Source organism: Mesoplodon mirus (assembly GCF_964341445.2).
Source record: "Mesoplodon mirus genome assembly, chromosome: 11".
Lineage (NCBI taxonomy): Eukaryota > Metazoa > Chordata > Mammalia > Artiodactyla > Ziphiidae > Mesoplodon > Mesoplodon mirus.
The window spans coordinates 18,063,384-18,083,613 of NC_138987.1; the positions used below are offsets into that span (position 1 = coordinate 18,063,384).

General features: G+C 35.1%; 2 protein-coding genes across 5 annotated transcripts in view; one reads left to right on the plus strand and one right to left on the minus strand.

Annotated features, from left to right (window-relative positions):
- Window positions 1–4,182, plus strand: part of PLEKHG7 (pleckstrin homology and RhoGEF domain containing G7) — a gene marked incomplete at both ends in the record, with an annotated part of 76,708 nt that extends 72,526 nt beyond the window's left edge. Inside the window, 2 exon segments of the mRNA XM_082636306.1 lie at window positions 2,977–3,074; window positions 4,078–4,182. Of these exon segments, the coding sequence (XP_082492432.1) occupies window positions 2,977–3,074; window positions 4,078–4,182 (203 nt within the window).
- Window positions 4,183–7,040: 2,858 nt separating this feature from the next.
- EEA1 (early endosome antigen 1) overlaps window positions 7,041–20,230 on the minus strand; it is a 525,485-nt gene continuing 512,295 nt past the window's right edge. For all 4 annotated transcript variants that reach the window (XM_082635349.1, XM_082635350.1, XM_082635351.1 and 1 more), the window contains 7 exons: window positions 16,045–16,230; window positions 14,903–15,034; window positions 13,745–13,930; window positions 12,601–12,839; window positions 12,223–12,343; window positions 11,566–11,664; window positions 7,041–10,622 (listed from right to left, as the gene is read on the minus strand). In XM_082635349.1, the coding sequence (XP_082491475.1) occupies window positions 10,500–10,622; window positions 11,566–11,664; window positions 12,223–12,343; window positions 12,601–12,839; window positions 13,745–13,930; window positions 14,903–15,034; window positions 16,045–16,230 (1,086 nt within the window). In that variant the 3' untranslated portion in view covers window positions 7,041–10,499. The remainder of the gene's footprint in view (window positions 10,623–11,565; window positions 11,665–12,222; window positions 12,344–12,600; window positions 12,840–13,744; window positions 13,931–14,902; window positions 15,035–16,044; window positions 16,231–20,230) is intronic.

The window sequence follows — 20,230 nt, forward strand, 5'->3', positions numbered from 1 at the left end:
ATGACATTTGTATTTCTCTGTCAGACTTCACGTTATATGATAGTCTCTAGGTCCATCCATGTTGCTGTAAATGGCGTTATTTCATTCTTTTTTACGGCCAATATTCCAGTGTGTGTGTGTGTGTGTGTGTGTGTGTGTGTGTGTGTACACATCACACACCACACCATCCTTATCCATTCGTCTGTCGATGGACATTTAGGTTGCTTCCTTGTCTTGGCTACTGTGAATAGTGCTGCTGTGAACACTGGGGAGCATGTAGCTTTTCAAATCAGTTTTTGTCTTTACCAGATATATGCCCAGAAGTAGGGCTGCTGGGTCGTATGGTAGTGCTATTTTTAGTTTTTTAAGGAACCTCCATACTGTTCTCCATAGTGGCTGCACCAGTTTACATTCCCACCAATTCTCCACACCCTCTCCAGCTTATTATCTGTAGATATTTTGATAATGGCCATTCTGACCAGTGTGAGGTGGTACCTCATTGTAGTTTTTATTTGCATTTCTCTGGTAATTTGTGATGTGGAGCATCTTTTCATGTGCCTGTAGCCATCTGTGTATCTTCTTTGGAGAAATGTCTATTTAGGTCTTCTGCCCATTTTTTGATGGGTTGTTTTATAAGCTCTTTGTTTATTTTGGAAATTAATCCCTTGTCGGTCGCATCATTTGCAAATATTTTCTCCTATTCTGTAGGATGTCTTTTTGTTATGATTTCCTTTGCTGTGCAAAAGCTTTTAAGTTTAATTAGGTACCATTTGTTTATTTTTGCTTGTTTTCATTACTCTAGGAGATGGATCCCAAGAAATGTTGCTCTAATTTATGTCAGAGTGTCCTGCTTATGTTTTCCTCTAGGAGTTTTATAGTATCTGGTCTTACTTTTAGGTCTTTAATCCATTTTGAGTTTATTTATGGTGTTAGAGAACATTCTAATTTCATTCTTTTACAATAGCTGTCCAGTTTACCCAGCACCACTTATTGAAGAGACAGTCTTTTCTCCATTGTATATTCTTGCCTCCTTTGTTGTAGGTTAATTGACCATAAGTGCATGGGTTTATTTCTGGGCTTTCTATCCTGTTCCATTGATCTCTGTTTCTGTTTTTGTGCTGGTACTATACTGTTTTGACTACTGCAGCTTTGCAGTATAGTCTGAAGTCAGGGAGTGTGATCCCCCCAGCTCCATTCTTCTTTCTTAAGATTGCTTTGGCTATTTGGAGTTAGTTGTGGTTTAAATGACACAAAAAGGAAAAAAATACATAGCACTCTGCCTAGTACATAGTAGGTGCTGAATAAATGACATCAACTATTAATTATTAATCATTATATTAGAACATCAGACAGAAAAAAGCTATTCCTGACCATTTATTATCTCATTTTATTTTCTAAGCCTAGCCATACCAGGTCCTTTTGTTTATTAAGCCCTTAGTAGCCATATTACAAACTAAACAGATGAGGGATACCTTAAATAACTGAGAACTACAGTTACAATTTTGAGGAACATGGATTCTGAAATCCAGCCAAGAACAACAACCTGATCTTTAAAGCCTCACTTACTACAGGGAATTTATAAAGAGAAAAATCAGGGAGTAAAACAAAAACAGCCAGACCTTTTTTCCAGAAAGTCATTTTAATAGGTTTAAGTCCTCTCACCCCAGAGAAGCTGGACAGAATTTCATGACCTTGACAGGCTTTGTTGTGGTAGAATTTAGGAATTATGAGGTTTAGTCTATTACAATCTGTAATGCTGAAGTAGTTCTTGCAGTTAAGAAAATAAAAGTCTCACATTTGCTTCGATGCTGAAATGAGGCCCAACTTGCCTCAGTGAGTCTGAATTAAACCCACAAACTTCAAGGAACAGAACTAATGACTGTGAGCAAGCATCAGCTTAATGGTCACCCAGGAAGAGTCAGTGTTCTCCTCCTCCTCTCTGAAGTACTTGTTTTGACCCGGAGCCAGCCCTGGTTTAGTTTTATTTGTTCCTAAACATAAACTGACTGTAGAAAGAATGTATAGGCTGAAAAATTTTATTCCTGGTGCTGTATAAATAATTCAAGGAAGAAGCTTTCATGTTAAGAGCTCCAGCTGTATAAAAAGAGGAAAATCTGCTCTCCCAGTATCTCCTATCATTTCTTTAAGAGACCAGCTAGGAAATGACAGAACAGACTGTTTCTTTTCAAACACAGAAACCATGCCAACATTTTTTTTGTTGTTTTACATTTCATGTAATTTGGTGGATGTTGGATTTTATTTGAGTCCATTTTTTTGCCTTCTCTTGGACTGCTGTGAAGCATTCAGGTGGTTTTGTATTTTTGCTACATCTTAATTTGTTTAACTGTTGTTTTGATGTGACTTCCCTTTAAGTATAAAAATAAAACTTTTTTTTTTTTTTTTTTTTTTTTGTGGTATGCGGGCCTCTCACTGTTGTGGCCTCTCCCGTTGTGGAGCACAGGCTCCGGATGCGCAGGCTCAGCAGCCATGGCTCACGGGCCCAGCCGCTCCGTGGCATGTGGGATCTTCCCGGACTGGGGCAAGAACCCATGTCGCCTGCATCGGCAGGCAGACTCTCAACCACTGCACCACCAGGGAAGCCCCCAAAATAAAACATTTTTAGAAGGAGTGGTGGAGGTCAAAGAAACCATGATTGTATTATTTTTCGTATTTGTATTATCTATATTTTACACACACAAAATCTACCTATTATGCTAAGCTTTTTCCTTGGGAAGGAATACATTTTCCATCACTTAAGCCATAAATGCATTTCCTCAAGCCCCAGAAGTCATTGGCTAAGGAAGAAAAGGTTTTCATATTTAAGTGGGCTCTCTTTGGACATAGCAGTAAAGTCTTGGTCTTGGAATCAGATTCTTTTTTAATCGACATAAACCTCCCACACTCATTAATAAAGAAACAAAAATCCAAGTTCTTGTACTGAGAAACTGTGGATTTCATATTAAATGCTTTGGCTTTTTGTCTTTAATATTTTTCTAGTCTTTGAGCTGAGAAATTCTTTCCTCATACAACATGAAAACAGCTATCAACAGTGTATAGCAGCATTCTTATTACAAGCCCAAACAGAAAACATCAAGGTATGTATTTCAATTTTGTAGGTTTTGATTCTTCAGACTTAAGGAAAAAAATCTCACCCCAAGCTCATTAAGGAACAGTGAATGGAAAGCTTTGTGTATTTTCCTCTCCTGCTTTGGGAAGCGGGGAGGTTGGAAGGAGGGGAAGGTTATGAATATCTAGACCATACCAGGCTCAGAAACCTCAGAACTGACCATCTTCTTACATCCCCAGTGTTGACACAGCCTCCCTCATTTTTTCCTGTGGCAGAAGCTCAAGAGCTGCCTCTGACTTCTGGGGGATCTGTAGGAAATGGGGGAAGAACTGCTTTGGATTGCATTTTGGATTGATTTTTAAGGTGATCTGATCAATTTCCAAAGCCCCAGTATGCAAACAGTATGATGCCAGCTTAAGTGAGGGGCTCCTGCAGAAATGAACTGCGTCAAGTCTTCTCTTCACCCTTTGAAACTATGCAACTGTTTTTATAGCTATGGAGCTGAAGAGCAGCTGCCTATCTGACTCTGGTTTCTTTATCTTGTAAGTTTCCATTTTTGTCTTTCCCCTGGTAGGCTTTCATCAGGGCAGCAATGTGGCCAGACAATTAATGGAAGACTACATTATTTTCAAGGAGTCAATTTCCTCCCTCAGTCTGTTTTTCAAGTTATGCCACTGATTAAGAACTTCTGTTTCTACACAAAGTGGAAATTCAAGGAATTCAGCTTTCAAACTACTTATATTCCCAGTATTCATCTTTGTAATTAGTCATCATTGACTATTATGGTTTCTTGATTACTCACAATTGTTTATCCAACTTGCATACCATATTCATCTATTCCATTTGCATTTTCATATGTGATTAGAGATATTTATGATATATTCGATTTAAGAAAAAATGGGAAACAGGCAAATGTTTCATCAGTCTTCAGTTTTAAAGAGCAAGTCAACAACTACAAAGGACAATATTAATCCAAATATGTGAGACATTTAACATTCTCTTCTCTCTATATATTTTCTCTTTCTTAACAGAAAACATGGATTGCACAACTAACAGCAATCTCTTGCTTCACCAAGAGTCAGGAAACCAGGACGATGTCCTTATTCACTTTGCCTGCAGAATCCTCAGACATTTAGGGACCTAAAACAAGTAGCACACCTGTTTAGACGTTAGGGATTAAGGTGTTCTTTCATTCAAACTTGTAACACTTACCTAGTGATGAGCTAAAAGAAAATGTGCATTTTAAAGAAGTTCCAGAATTTAAGCTAGGAAATTCCCCAGCATAGGGTAATAATGGCTGCAACAAATGTGAACCAGAAGGAATTTCTTGGTAAGTGTATACATGCTGATACCCAGACTACGTTATAATGCTTCAGTCAGGCTTGCAAGAGGGGCGAGGGAAGTACGATGCTATTATAATTCGTAAAAGGTGAATGATCAGGTAAATGCAGTATCAGGAGGAAAACAATGCCCACTTGCTTGCATCTGATATGAATTCTAGCATCTTACTTTGTGTATATCTGTAATGAAACCAAGTTTCCTACATGACTTATAAATCAGCCTTACTGCTCTACAGTCCTACCTCATACAAAGTTTGATTGCTCTTTTAACACACTAAGCAATGAATAATAAGGTCTCCATCTTAGTAGCAGTTTTTAAATTCCTAGTCGCCAACAGTTTATTTATCTCAGGTATACTTTTTATAACTCTTAACATGGAAGGAGAAAATCCCAAAGACTAAATTCCATTGTTTTAAGAAAGAAAAAGCAAATATCTGTTCCAGTTTCACCAGTTAACAGTTTTACTTGGGAAATTTCATAGAAATAGTAGGATATCTTTCTCTAAATCTCACTTTTTGAAGAACAGTGGAGTTTGTCATAAAACTTCTTTCTGGTTTTGAATGTGTGTGTGTGTTAGTACAGTACAGTTACTTCGTCTTATTTGGCAGGACTTGAAACATCATTAAAATTTCTTAAGAAAGAGAGCTTGAACTATTATCATGGTGGAATATACTATTAACTGCATGTAAGGAACTAGTTCTTATAGTCAGATTATATCAAAAGGAAATCACAGATTTCAGTTTCAGACATGGTACCTTTGGCAGTTTCCAAAATGGAAGTTGTAAATTTATCAAGTTGGACTGCAAGACAAATGATACCTTAACTGATCTCCTTAAGCTGGAGAATGGGATAGAAAGGATGATGCTTGGGGAAGTCACATGCACAGTTAATTCTTTGAGAAAAATGTGATTTCACCATGTAAACCAGGCAGTATAGACAAGTGCAGCATAACAGTTCTTTTCAAGGGCCAAGCACCATTAGAATGGAGGGTCACAGCCCATGTATAATAATGTCATACTTATTCGGAGTAAGTGAAAATGAAAGGAAAATGAGGAAAGCAGTAACTATGGTCAATGCCTAAGAATAAATGAGAAAAAAAGGCAAAGTACGGGAGAACAAATTTCAAGTGAGTTCTTAGAGATGAAAACTATGTATTTTTTTAGAAAGAAATTAACAATTGTCTTGCAAGGATTTCTAGATATCAGCCAACTTAGGAAAAGGGCAATGGACTAGGTGATCTCCCAAGATTCCTTTTAGTCCGAGTCCTGTAAACATGTATTTGTTTATATGTATAAAACTATTTTCTCCCTTAAATCTCATTAAAGGGAGAAAAAGATTGACTATGTTAACATGTAAATTTAATCAGTTAAGATGTAGAACAGCTTTAAAATATTCAATATACAAAGAAATAGTAACACTTCTGTGTTCATTGCAGCACTAGTCACCATAGCCAAGATACGGAAGAACCTTCATGTTCACCAACAGATGAGTGGATAAACTCTGGTACGTACGCACAGTGGAATCCTATTCAGCCTGAAAAAGAAGGAACTTCTGCGATGTGAAACAACATACATGAACCTTGAGGACATTACGCTAGGGAAATAAGTCAGTCACAGAAAGACAAATACTGCATGATTCCACTTACATGAGATTTCTAAAATACTCAAAGTCACAGAATCAAAAAGAGTGGAATGGTAGTTGCCAGAGGCTGGGGGAAGGGGGAAATGGGGAGTTACTAATAAATGGGCATAAAGTTTCAGTTAAGCAAAATGAGTAAGCTCGGGAGATCTGCTGTACTGCACACTTTTACAAGAGTTGTCAAGAGGGTAGATCTCATGTTAACTGTTCTTACCACAATAAGATAAAACTTAAAAGAATATACTATGTATTTAAAGTGAAATTCTAGAAAGCTCACAAAAGAGCATATCTGATATATAATATATTAAGTGCTTGAGGATATACATGTTATTCTCTTCCGAGGGAAACACAGAGTAAAATGAAAAATCACTTCTGGAACTTTGGTTCCCAGGGGGAAAAAAAGATCAGTAAAAAGCAATGGTACATTGAGCCTTTAAATGGTCACCTGGGTATTAAATGTACAATGAAAGAAGACATTAATATTGTTTAATATTTTTTAGTTTTGTTAATTTTTCTTAATAATGAAATGAAAAGGGGATGTCTCGAGCAAAATAGCATTAGTAATTTCTCTTGAAATATGAACTTAATTACTATGCTTAGTTGAACATTAAAGCACACCGATTGTGAGGCTGGGATTGACATATATATATATATATATATATATATATATATACACACACTATTAACACTATCTATAAAATAGATAACTAACTAATGAGAACCTACTGTATAGCAAAGGGAACTCTATTCAGTGCTCTGTGGTGACCTAAATGGGAAGAAAATCCAAAAGGGATATATGTATACGTATAGCTGATTCACTTTGCTATACACTAGAAACTAACACAACATTGTAAATCAACTATACTCCAATAAAAATTAATTTAAAAAAATAAAGCACACCCATTCATTGTCTATATCCAAGTGCAAAGTTCTAAATCTGTAAATAAATTAATGTAAAATGGCTAATAACTCTTTTAAATAGACAAAATAATTTAGTCACAGAATATATCTACTAGAAATTATTTTTAATATCTTTAGCATATTTTTTTTAAAAAAGCAACAATTCAATAAAGGATTCTTCCATTGTTCTTTATACAGATTCAAATGTTATATAATTTATCAGTTACATTTATAATCAATAACCTTCCACTCACTGAGTTTAGAAACCACAGTATTTACTGAGCTAAACTCTCTCACAAATAAGGCACAACTACATAATCACAAGTAGTAAACAATACAATGAATCCAAAAACTAAACAAAAAATATTCATGCAAAAAGTATCTACAGAAGTTATGAATATATGATCCAGTTCAAGAAGTACAGAATGTCATATACATAACTGCATCATGTTACAGTAAATTCACTACTTCTACAGGGAGAGAACCTAGCTATTTCCAATTCTATTTTATACAATTTTACATAAATTTAGTTTATGCACAGTATTCACATTTGCAACAACTGATCATTAAAATTCAGGCAAAGGGCAATTAAGACAATAATGTGTGGTATGTTATATAATTACAGAATACCATTCATCAAGCTCTTGTCTAGGAATACTAAATTGATGGCACGTTTAAATTTTATGGATCAAATCATCCATGGTTTCATAGCCAAAGTGCATTTAAAAAAAACTGCTATAGTCAAACAGGTCATGAATATCAAAATATATGATCATAATTTGCTTTCCACTTAAAAGCTAAACATCTTTATGCAAATGCAAGGTTAAAAAAAAGTGGCTTTAAAGTTCCCAAAACTATAAAATAATCATATAGCCTTTTCAAGAGAGATGGGGAACTAACAAATTTGGCAGTTACTATGTAACATTACTGTGAAGAAACTATTAAACTAGCTAATTCCACATTAAGAGGTAGTTGAACAAAATTATACACTGCATTGAGGTTTTTGTGTTTGTTTCCCTCTTTTCTTCAAAATAAATCCTATACCAGCAGCTTTGTCTTCTTTCTACTAAAAATTCTGTAGGTGTAGTTTATTGTACACTAACCCAGCAAGACTTGATTTTAACTCACGTTTCTGTGCTTGGGTTTAGAATTTACTAACACGTGATGCCAATAGGCTTTGCGTGAGAGCTGGGACTCCATACATGCCAACTCTAAATCACTGACAAATAGTACCAGCAGACATCTAAAATGTCGAACCAGTAAGCACTCAGAAGATGACTTTTTAATTAAAAGAAACAGAAAACCCTTTAATTTTTGTTTCCAAAACACCTTATTGGTGAGATTAATAGCAAAATATTGTTTCATTTCTAAATATAATAGCCTAATTACTTGGGGCCTAGGAAGTGAGATTAGCTAGATGAAAAGTAGAAAATCACTCAAATACATATGGTTGTATTTGTTGTCCCCACAATTTTTTATGAATATGTGGGTGGGGGGACAAGACAGGGAAAGGCCTTCAGTGCACCCAACTGGGAGATGAGTGAACAAATATTCTAAGCCAGAAGAATTCCTGTGAAGTTTCATTATCATAAAAAAATAACAGTGGTGCTGTGAATATGTTTTTCCAACATGCTTATTAATTTACTTATAAGTGTAGAATTAAGACTATTTGAAAGAATTTATATGAAAATGCGTAAATAATTTTAGCTCAATTTTTATTATCCAACTTATTTTTAATAAAGATCCACTGTATTTCTTTGTTCTATACACTCAAGGATACATGTTTATCCGAGTCCAGGGACTCAATCAGGGTCCTTAGTAGCTACTAACAACAGAGTTTACTTAAATGGGTTTTTTAAATAATTAAATGAATATATGGCAATCTCTTTGTTTGTATACATTATAGGAAGAGCATAAACATGATAATTTCATTTCAGCATGATATTTGAAAGCAAGTGTACATTATAAACTATGTATTGTAAATGAAATATTAGCTCCCATCCTTCCCTATTACCAAATGATTGCACTGAATGAATATATACCTTTACATTTCTTCTTAGAGTAATAAACCAATATTAGTGAGTTTTCTCTTCAGATGTTCTCCAATTTTCCAAATTAATAAGACTGCTAAATTAAAGTTCAGTTCCATTGTTCACATCCAAATAAGCTAATTTTTAATTACCCTCAATTTGCCAGTCTGTTTCAGTTCTAGTTATAATTTGGGGATTCCTAAATACATCTGTTTTTGGTGATACTCTATTATCCAACTGTTATTTCAAGGTAATTTCATAGCATTATTTTTGCAAAGTAAACAGATACACAGTTGATATGGAACCCCAAATTCAGAACCTTTTAAAATTTAAGTCAAATTTAAAACTTTAAAAAATCCTTCCCTATTAGGTAAGAAGAGAATATAAAGCAGAAAATATAAAGCAGAATATTTAATGTCTCCTTACCATTTTGTATTTGTTTTCACAGATAAGACTATAGCAATATCAGTTACTAGCTTTAAGATGCAAAATCTATAAAACAATTACAGTGAAGCTGAGCTATGCTTGAGAAGGTTAAACCAAATTACCTTGAAAAAAGCAGATCCATTAAAAAAGCAAATTCAGATTCTTGAAGATGCTGGAGAGACAAAATGAGGATATAAAATGAAGGCTAATCTCAGAAGACTTCCCACTTAAGCAGAGAATAGGACCATTATACAACTTCTATTATTCACCTTCCAACTGGGGATGAGGGTGGGAAGTTTTGTAGGATTCTTAATTAAGACTACATGGGAGTTTAAAAATGAGATAGAAAAAGACAAAAAGAAAAATTAACCCTAATCTTTAAAATACAACCTGAGGATAACCATAAAATAAGCAAATTAATTTTCCAGAGGTTTTCATAAAATCCACCCAAAAGAATTTAATCAATATTGTTAAAATAAAAACCATGTTTGAATTCATGGTTAATATTTAAATATAATCTGTATTTGGAACACTTGAGTAGTAAATTTGTAACAATAACAATGCAACTGAGCTATGGACCTGTGTATAAGGGGAAAAAAGCTTTATAGTTCTTTGCATTTCACAATGAGAATATTTAATATAATTAATGTGTTACTGTGCAACATATCTGATATGGTAACATCACCCATGTACATTTCTTGATACTAAATGTGGGAGAAAGAAGCAGCTAGCTATGGTAACATCACCCATGTACATTTCTTGGGAGAAAGAAGAAGTAAGCTATGGAAGTGCATTCATGTCATTTCTGAACAATGAAATTATATTTAAAAAAATACATTGCTATTTTCCATCCAAAATTTATTTACATTTCATTGGCTACTTCTAAACTTGGCATGAAAGCTGTTCCGGGGTAAATGGAAAAAAGTAATGAAAGATGGGCTCGAGTCTCACAAAAATAGAAGAGTTTTACTTGATAACATTCCAAAATATATGAATTCTAATTTGGTTTAGTATTGCAACCACTGTCCAAACCGAATAGTAGTAGTCCAAGATATCTATTAAGTGTATTATTAAAAATCTAATGTTAGTGTAATATTACTCTGAAGTTGCGATAACCCATTATCCTTGCAAGTCATTGAAACATGCATCACAGACACGAACAGGCTTCTTGGAAGAAGGAGTTAAGGCATTTTTGGCTGAACACTCAGCACAGAAGATATTTCCACATTGTCTGCAGTGATGCTGTAAATGACAAAAATTAAACATTTTTAAGCATAAAAACTATACCAAAAGTATTATGAGACTACAAGAATACAGCAGACTTCACTGTGAAGGTATACTAACTTTCAAGTGATTAGCATTTAATAATATAAAACCTCAGTATGTCGATTTAATCCCTTAGTTAATTTGAATGTTTCCTATTTAATCAGATACTGTACTAAACATTTAATATGGAATTTATCTTGGAAATCTCAGAAGAACCTTAGGAGGCATTTTAATGCCTTAATAAAGTACTTAATAAAGCACTTCTATCAGGTGAAAAACTATTCCTATTTACAAAATGTTTCAGGCATAATTTCTTCAATAGGAATATAAACTTGAAACATCACATAATGGCATTATTTTAAATGATTTTTTTTTTTTTTTTTTTTTTTTTTGCGGTACGCGGGCCTCTCACTGTTGTGGCCTCTCCTGTTGCGGAGCACAGGCTCCGGACGCGCAGGCTCAGCAGCCATGGCTCACGGGCCCAGCCGTTCCACGGCATGTGGGATCTTCCCGGACCAGGGCACGAACCCATGTCCCCTGCATCGGCAGGAGGACTCTCAACCACTGCGCCACCAGGGAAGCCCTAAAATGATTTTTTTATCTCTGCTTTTTCTTCCTCTAAGAGAACCCTATGATGACTAAAACATGAGTTTAATACTGATGCACTGGTTCAGAAAATGATTATCCAAGAGAGTAACTCAGTAGGAAGGTAATAACTGAATTTAAAACTAAAATTGAAACACTCTAACCAGAAACAAGATTTCATGAAACTTAATTATCCTATGTAGTTGTAAATTAAAGTTAATCAATAAATGGCAAAACTTTTTAAATCTGTCAAATGCAGGACAATTTCGATGGTTAAAACATTGTCACTGAGGAATAAAATCAAGAACCATAGCAATATAACAAAACCATTTACCCGTCTCACGGTTACTGAAAAGCCTTTCCCACAGGCCATACAGTTTTGTACTTCATTGTCTTCAGCCCACTTTCTATTCAATGCTTGTGTATGTTTGATCTATTCAAAAAAAAAAACATTATAGTGCTCAACGTTGTAAAGAATGATAATTTCTAATTTGGTGGACAAGTTTTAAAATGGATAAAATTTTAAAAATCAGAAATACTTTGGTCAACTTCCATTATCAAAAGTTGTTACATAATTAAGTCTGAATGACAATAAATAAATAAAGCAAAGCAAGTTTTATTCCTCAAAGGCATTGGTAATTTCTAACCTTTGGTGATTTCCCATTCATTCTAACCCTAAGGATCAATCCTTCCTTGGAACTCTGAGCATCTAATCCGATCACCTCTTTATCACATGGCAACTCATTCATTCATTTGTGCTCTTCCCAATAATGACAATTCATGAATGACGTGGCTCTCTAATCACTGGGGTCTCAGATGAGTTCTTTAAATCTTATATTTAATTACCCGTAATACTTGCAATACTGCTAGACGGGCAGTAGCCATTCAAAAGTATTATTAAATACGAGACTTTTTTTCATGCTGAACATATACTTTTCACTAAGAGGTAAATTCTGGACTAAAAAACTGCCTCATACACCAGGTGACTCACTTGAAGGGACTGATTCTCTCTGCCCAGTTCCTGCACCGCTGCAGTTGTATTATCCAGCTTTCTTTGCAGTTCTAGTACTTTGGTTTGAAGCTTTTCTATTTCACCTTCTCCTTTAAGACACCTGAAATAGATTGCAAAAACAATTCACTCTTAAAACATCATGAAAGACCCTCTCCTGAACACAGATAATGAACTACTTTAGTAACTTTAAACATAATACATTAATTTCAACTCTGTTGTAAGGGTTAATTTTTAAATGGCTACTTAAATACCTGCAGGAGCACTTCTCTCAAGACTTCTATTTTTTTAAATGTGGAATACAACAACCTTTTTATCACTTAGCATGGAAATAAACTAATTTTACTAGACATCAACCACCTTTCTAGTAGCGCCCTCCTTTCGTCTTGATTATTCTGAACCGTTGCTTCCAATACTGCAATTTCACCCCGTAAGTCGTCCGTCTGTTTCTCAAGCTCACTGACTCTCCGCTGACTGGACTGCCACTCCTTCTTTATGGTGCCCAAGTTTTCATTTAATGCTGTAATCTGCATGGTAAGTTTAGCCTCATTTTCTTCATGCTGCTTCATTCCTACTTCTTTTTCTTTTATTTCGGAAAGCTGAGAAAAGGAAAAACAGTGGGTAAAAAACCTATTACAAAAGTGGTGCAAAATTTAGGTTAGGTGTTGAATTTTAAATGTTGGCAATATAAATAACATTACTTCTTCAGGGAAGAAGGCACTAATAAAACTGATTCCACAAACATCTGTGTAATTAGAACTGACAATGGTCATAACACTGAAATGGTGGTCAGCAAGCCTCTTATAAAATCAAACTAAGGTAAGGCAATTTGAGATTTTCCTTTTTTCCACTAGGGCAGGGGAAGAACACACAGTTAGGGATAGCAAGGTGCCCTGGAGACAGAGCTGGCATTTTCTTACGTCTCAACTTCCAAATGCATCCTTTTGTCTCTATCAACCTGCCAAAAAAACAGTACTTCAAATCACTGTGTGAACTTGAAATTGCAATTCTTCATCGAAAACATTCAGCAGTCAATTTATCTGGGGATATCTGGACTTAATTCAACAGAGGAAAGCCAGATGCTTCCCATTTGGCATGCACAAGTTAGGGAAGGAAAAGTAGACTTTGGTCATTGTAATTCCAAACTGAAGTTTCCGTTCCCCCTTATCAACAGTCAGTTTGACCAAACAAATGAGTTTAACATGATTAGCATTCATGCCATTTACCTCAATCTACACAGTTATAGGTTTGTTTGTTTTTCTGGCACTAAAAGTGTCCCCCCTCCATCATGTTTTATTGAATTTTCACTTATATAAACCAAAATATAATCACAGAATATTTCCAATCACATGTCAGCTATTTAAACAAATCAGATCTCTTGTCTTAAATCAAAAATTAAATGTTAGGAGAGCATTTGAATGACAACTTTTAAGTAGAAAAATCCTCTTTTACTGGATTAATTTACAAAATCAATTACAAAACACACCTCCCACCACTAACTTACCAGTTTAGCTTCCTTCTCCATAAATTCTTTCTTCAGCTCATCTTCTGCCTTTTTCATCTGCTCTTTTAGCATTTGCTGGGTTTTCTTCTCCTGTTCAAGGGTTGCCTTCAGGGAATCTACTTTCCCTTGAAGCTCTAATTTCTGCTGAATCAAAAGCTGTTTGACATCCTTGAGATTTGTTACCTCCTATGAGAAAGTAAGGCCAAAATAAATCATCCTTTATAGTAAAAAAAAAAAAAGTAGCTGAAATTTATGCAACTTACTACAATATAAACAAAGAGTTTTAGCCTCTTACAAGAGTCTTAAAGTTCAGTATTTCAAACAGTTGATTAAAAAGGTGAAATATTATGTACTTCCTGCTCAACAATCATTTAAATTCAAGTGATGCTTTGCATGCATATGTTTTGATTAAATTATGTGAAAAATTTCTACCCCTTATTTTCCCTTTCTTCATTTAGGAAGCATTTATTGGTTCAACATTTAGGCATCACACAGTTAGGTTCTAGGGATATATATAAAGATGAATTATATACATTCCCTGCTTTAAGGAAGTCACAGTCTGGAAGAACATAATGACATAAAGAGGTAAGTAATTATAAAGCAAAATGGCAAGTATACTGATAGACAAGAGGTATTATGAGAGCACTCAAGGGAAAATCCAACCTTTCTCTAAGAAAATGACATTTTACAAACACTTTACAAAGCAAATTATAAGCAGTTAATTTTTTCAGGTGGCATGCCAGTCATGCTAATGATAGGAAAAATGTTCTAAACAACAGATTATTAAAGGATTTTAGGAAGAAAAACGATTAAAAAAACAGAATCCCTTAAAATCTTAATTCTAAACTCTTACATATAATGGATAGCTCTGTCAATTATCACCTCAACAAAATCTAAACTTCCAGGGTTACTTTGCTTTATTCAGTAATTTGAAAACAAGGGTAACATAGTTTCAATGTGTGTATGGATATTATGCAACACGAGCACTGTGAGAACAAGAGTATTTGTCAAAAAAACAGCAAAACAAAGTGCCTGGCACATAGTATGTCCTAAAATAAATAAAGTGTATGTGTGTGTATACACACACATGTATATATACACAAATCTTAACAACACTAATACAATAGAAAAGGAAAAACAATGATTATCTTCACATACCTTTATGCTTTCTTGCTTGTGAGACTTGAGTTCTTCACTCAATTTAGCAATTTCTTTTTCTTGTCTACACTTAATTTCCTCTATCTCTGCCAATTTACATTTTTCATTTACTAGTTCTTTTTCTTTCAGTGACTATAGAAAAAATGATTTATTAAAAAAAGTTTTAAAGTAAATACTTCAAACTAATGTAACAACAATGACTGCTACTATTTATGACTGTCTCTGCCTCTTCCACCTTAGTTAACTTGAGCAGATTATTTACCTTCTCTTGCCTCTGTGTCCTTATTTATACAGTACGAACAATAAGATGGTTATAAGGATTAAACAGTTACAGTAACTATTAAATTAATAGTGCCTGGCTAAAGTTTAGCTAAAACTACCATCTTATGCTTATTATCATCATCACTATCTTTATATAGGGCACCTAGGGAGGAGGAGTAGATATTACCTAATCTCTATGCCAGGTAGCTCTTTTTAATCCTCATTTTATAGGTAAAGGAACAAAGACTTAGAGCAGTTAAATAAGCTATTAAAAGTAGAACCAGAAAACTAACACAAGATCTGCCTGATCTAAAGCCCTTGTAATTAAAGGCCTCTAAACTATAGTTCTGTCAGAATTTTCTAACCTTGAGGCACAAATCATAAATTTCATGCCAGCCTCACCAGTGCCATCGCTACAAAAACATCCACCAATTTTTAAATTAAAGATAATTCAGAGGTAATTCCCTGGCGGTCCAGTGGTTAGGACTCCACAGCTCTCACTGGCAAGGGCCTGGGTTTGATCCTTGGTCAGAGCACTAAGATCCCACAAGCCACACAGTGCAGAAAAAAAAAAAAAAAAACATAATTCAGGAGCTGCACAAATAAAATATACCAAGAACTTCAGGAATTGTACACTTCAGAATAATATCAGCTGATGGAAATAGAAAATTTCAATTATGAAACCAAAAATAAAATGTTTCCTAGAATTTGAATTTCTCATTCATATAAAATTTTAACTGATCTTTAAATGTATTGGTCATAATACAATGCTTTCAACTTTATAACTTAGCATCATTTATATAAACTACACCCCTACTTCCCCTTAGAAAAAGCTGATTCTTAAATACTAAGATTCTAGATTTCGTCAGAAAATACAATACCTTTTCTTTCTGTGCATCTTGTAGTGCTTTTCTCTGCTCCCTCAGTTGCTGTTCTTTCTTTGCTAAATCTTGCTCCAAAGTAGCCTTGGTGGTCTTCAGTTCTTGAATCAATTTATTTTGGTTTCCAATTTGATTTCTATTTGAAATCAAGTCCTCCTGTGCTAGAGAAAGCTTCTCTTCTACAGACTTATAAAAACAATTTCCCCAAATTATTATATGTCATATTTTGGCAAATTTCAACAGAAACATAATAGTTAACGGTTATACATAACAGTTATGCATAAGCATAGTGGAAAGTAATATACTTTATAAAGATAGTAAATGGGCAGAAGACCTAAATAGACATTTCTCCAAAGAAGATATAATACAGATTGCCAATAAACACATGAAAGGATGCTCAACACCACTAATCATTAGAGAAATGCAAATCAAAACCACAATGAGGTATCACCTCACACCAGTCAGAATGGCCATCATCATAAAATCTACAAACAATAAATGCTGGAGAGGGTGTGGAGAAAAGGGAAGCCCCTTGCACTGTTGGTGGGAATGTAAATTGATACAGCCACTATGGAGAACAGTATGGAGGTTCCTTAAAAAACACAAAAATAGAACTACCATATGACCCAGCAATCCCACTACTGGGCATATACCCTGAGAAAACCATAATTCAAAGAGTCATGTACCACAATGTTCACTGCAGCACTGTTTAGAATAGCCAGGACATGGAAGCAACCTAAGTGTTCACTGACAGATGAATGGATAAAGAAGATGCGGCACATATATACAATGGAATATTACTCGGCCATAAACAGAAACGAAATTGAGTTGTTTGTAGTGAGGTGGATGGACCTAGAGTCTGTCATACGAAGTGAAGTCAAAAAAGAAAAACGGGGCTTCCCTGGTGGTGCAGTGGTTGAGAGTCCGCCTGCCGATGCAGGGGACATGGGTTTGTGACCTGGTCCGGGAAGATCCCACATGCCGCGGAGTGGCTAGACCCGTGAGCCATGGCCGCTAGGCCTGCATGTCCAGAGCCTGTGCTCCGCAACAGGAGAGGCCACATCAGTGAGAGGCCCGCATACCGCAAAAAAAAAAAAAAAACAAAAACAAAAAACTGTATGCTAATACACATATATATATATGGCATCTAAAAAACAAAATAGTTCTGATGAACCTAGGGGCAGGACAGGAATAAAGACTCAGATGTAGAGAATGGACTTGAGGACACGGGGGCTGAGGGAAGGGAAAGCTGGGACGAAGTGAGAGTGGCAGTGACATATATACACCTACCAAATGTAAAATAGCTAGTGGGAAGCAGCCGCATAGCACAGGGAGATCAGCTCGGTGCTTTGTGACCACCTAGAGGGGAGGGTGGGAGGGAGACGCAAGAGGGAGGAGTATGGGGATATATGTATATGTATAGCTGATTCACTTTGTTATACAGCAGAAACTAACACAACATTGTAAAGTAATTATACTCCAATAAAGATGTTAAAAAAGATTTTTAAAAAAAGATAGTATGTTATGCCCTTCAGTAAGATGATGTAAAAGAGAAAGAATGCTAGATAACTCTCTTGCCTATGCAAAATACTTGTAGTATTTTCCATAGGCAAGTATAAAATACTCAATAAAACTGAAGCAATTCCAAAGCTTCTAGAAATAATCTGTAAGTATCTACTATCTAAGTGATACGAAGAATATCAAATAAGTAGGAACCATATCAAACACACTCAGAGAACATATATATAATGAGAAGATATAGGGAGACATGGGAAAAAAGCAATTTAAAAAGAGATACTTAAACGTGACATTATATACGCATATATGTTTTGTAGGATCTGTGATGGCCCTTGACATTCTAAAAGGTTTATTTAATAGAAAGGGGTTTTTGTCTTGGGGGAAAAAATGTATTTCAAATCTGCCAACCTGATTATGTGAACTAAAAGAGGAAAGTCAGCCAGACATCTGAGGCTCTACTTCTAACAAGGCCATCACCCCCATCCTCTTAACTTCTCATCTATGTGGTAGAGTAGCACTGTCAGTTAACACAGTCCATAGTTACTAACTGTTAGAAGGCCCAAATATTTCAAGAAGCTGAAGCTGGGGGAAAGAGCAACTTTTTGACTCATTAGGTTTTGATTTGGAGGTGGATATGGTAACAGGTGGGGAATGGAAAATGGCAGGAACCTTGCCACTCTCAGCTGCTAAGGGAAATAACTCTAAGATGCTCTTCCACCATCTAGAAGAAGTTTATCTTTCGTATTCTGGAGATACAGTTTCTTTGAAAAAAAGGCAGAAGATACAATTCAGGAGGAATCACTGCTCTCTAGGCTTGGCTATAGTAAGCATTTGATAAAGAATCGATGAAAAATAAATGAATAAATGAAAACCTTGTTTAAAGGGCTTTACTTAAGCTTCCTGAAAGAGATTATTCCTTACAAATAACCCAGTTCAGAAGTCTTTTCTGAAATAAATCAAATTTCCATTTTCAATAGCTTCCAGTAGAACACTAAGACTTCCTTTTTGGAGAAGACTTAAAGTCATCTAGTCCTTTACTAATCAAGCAGCTAAGCTTTAATTGAATATACTACTAAGGTAGACAGGAGGATAAAAGATGGTCCTGGACTTAAAGAAGCTGACCATATAGCCTGGAAAACAGAACCAGGGTATAAAATGGAAGTGGTACAGTGTATTAGAGCATTTGCTATGTGCCAAATGCTCAGAAAAACGAGTGTGAGTGTTCCCTGTGTAATGTTTAAAGAAGGCTTTGTGGGCATGTGGGAACTGACCTAAGTATCACAAAAGGTGAGAGTGATTTCAGAGAAAAAGAATAAAATTTGACAAAGCCTAGCCCATACTGTCTATAGCAATTGTAATTCGGTAACAGAGGTCCTGATCTAATGCTAAAGAATACCAACACTTGCTAGAGCCTAAAAGCAAGAATACTCCCAATCTCTGACCACAGAATTCCAAAATGCCCATTGTTTAAATAACAGCCTATAAAATTCTGAACTCACAAAATCCTAGTGACTAAATCTTTAAAGTCAAGTTCAAAATCTGCACTATTTTCTGAGCCAAGACATGTTGTTCTACCTTGCCTCTGAATATTCATCTATGTCATTCAGCAGTATACTGCCGTTTCAAATTTTCCTTTTATCTTTCTTGCTTCAGACTATATTATTTTCATCTGCTCAACATCTTTTCCCTTGGAGAACTCCCTCTTCCATTAGATGGTTCACTGGGGCTATCTTTAACCCACCCACTGCCACTGGAATAAGCAAATCCCTGAGTAGATCAAGTACCAACCCTGATCCTGAATACCCCAATCACATTATAGTAATGTAGCAAAAAAAAAAAGATTTTCTGCACTGTTCTGTGGTAGCTATTGGTGGGTTTTTTTTTTTGGGGGGGGGTCTGTTCAACAATTTTTCCCTTTTTCAAAATAAAACTTTAAAATTTGTAGTTATTACTTTTTCTTGATGTTTGATGAAATGACATAAAGAACAGTACTAGGCTAAGAAGATTTACATTTAATTCTAAACTTTTTATCCTAGAATTTTCACTTCACTGAAGGTGCAAAATTTACAGTTAAACGCCACTTCTACCTTTCCTGGAAAACAAAGAATAGCACACAGCATAGCCAGTTTGAAATATCCAGTCAACAAATTTTAGTATTTCATAAATAATCCAGCAGATGGGGCTAAAGGCATAGATCAAGCCAGCCGGTCTTCCATTCTACTGGTGTCTTGGTATAAACCGTCAGCCCACAGATGGCAGCCTTGACTTAGGTGTCATGTTGCAAGGTTCTGAACCTCTCCCTTTCTCTCTTATACATAAGGTCATATAATGATCACTGAAGCAAAAGAAAAAGAATGGCTGATCCCTTATTCTGGCCTATAAATATTTGAACTTTCCTAGGAATTTCTTTTTTAAAAAATTAACTTAAGTAGTTCAGATACCTGTCATTTTGGAAGGATTAACTTCCAAATATCCTACTTCATAAAAAAATAAAATAGGATATTTTGTCAATATCCTATTTTATAAAAAAATTTCAATATCCTATTTTATATTTGTCAATATCCTATTTTATAAAAAAAATTCTAGTGAAATGATGGTAAAACAATAAAGGGCTACTGGTCTTTCCCAGTGGCATAGTGGTTAAGAATCCACCTGCCAATGCAGAGGA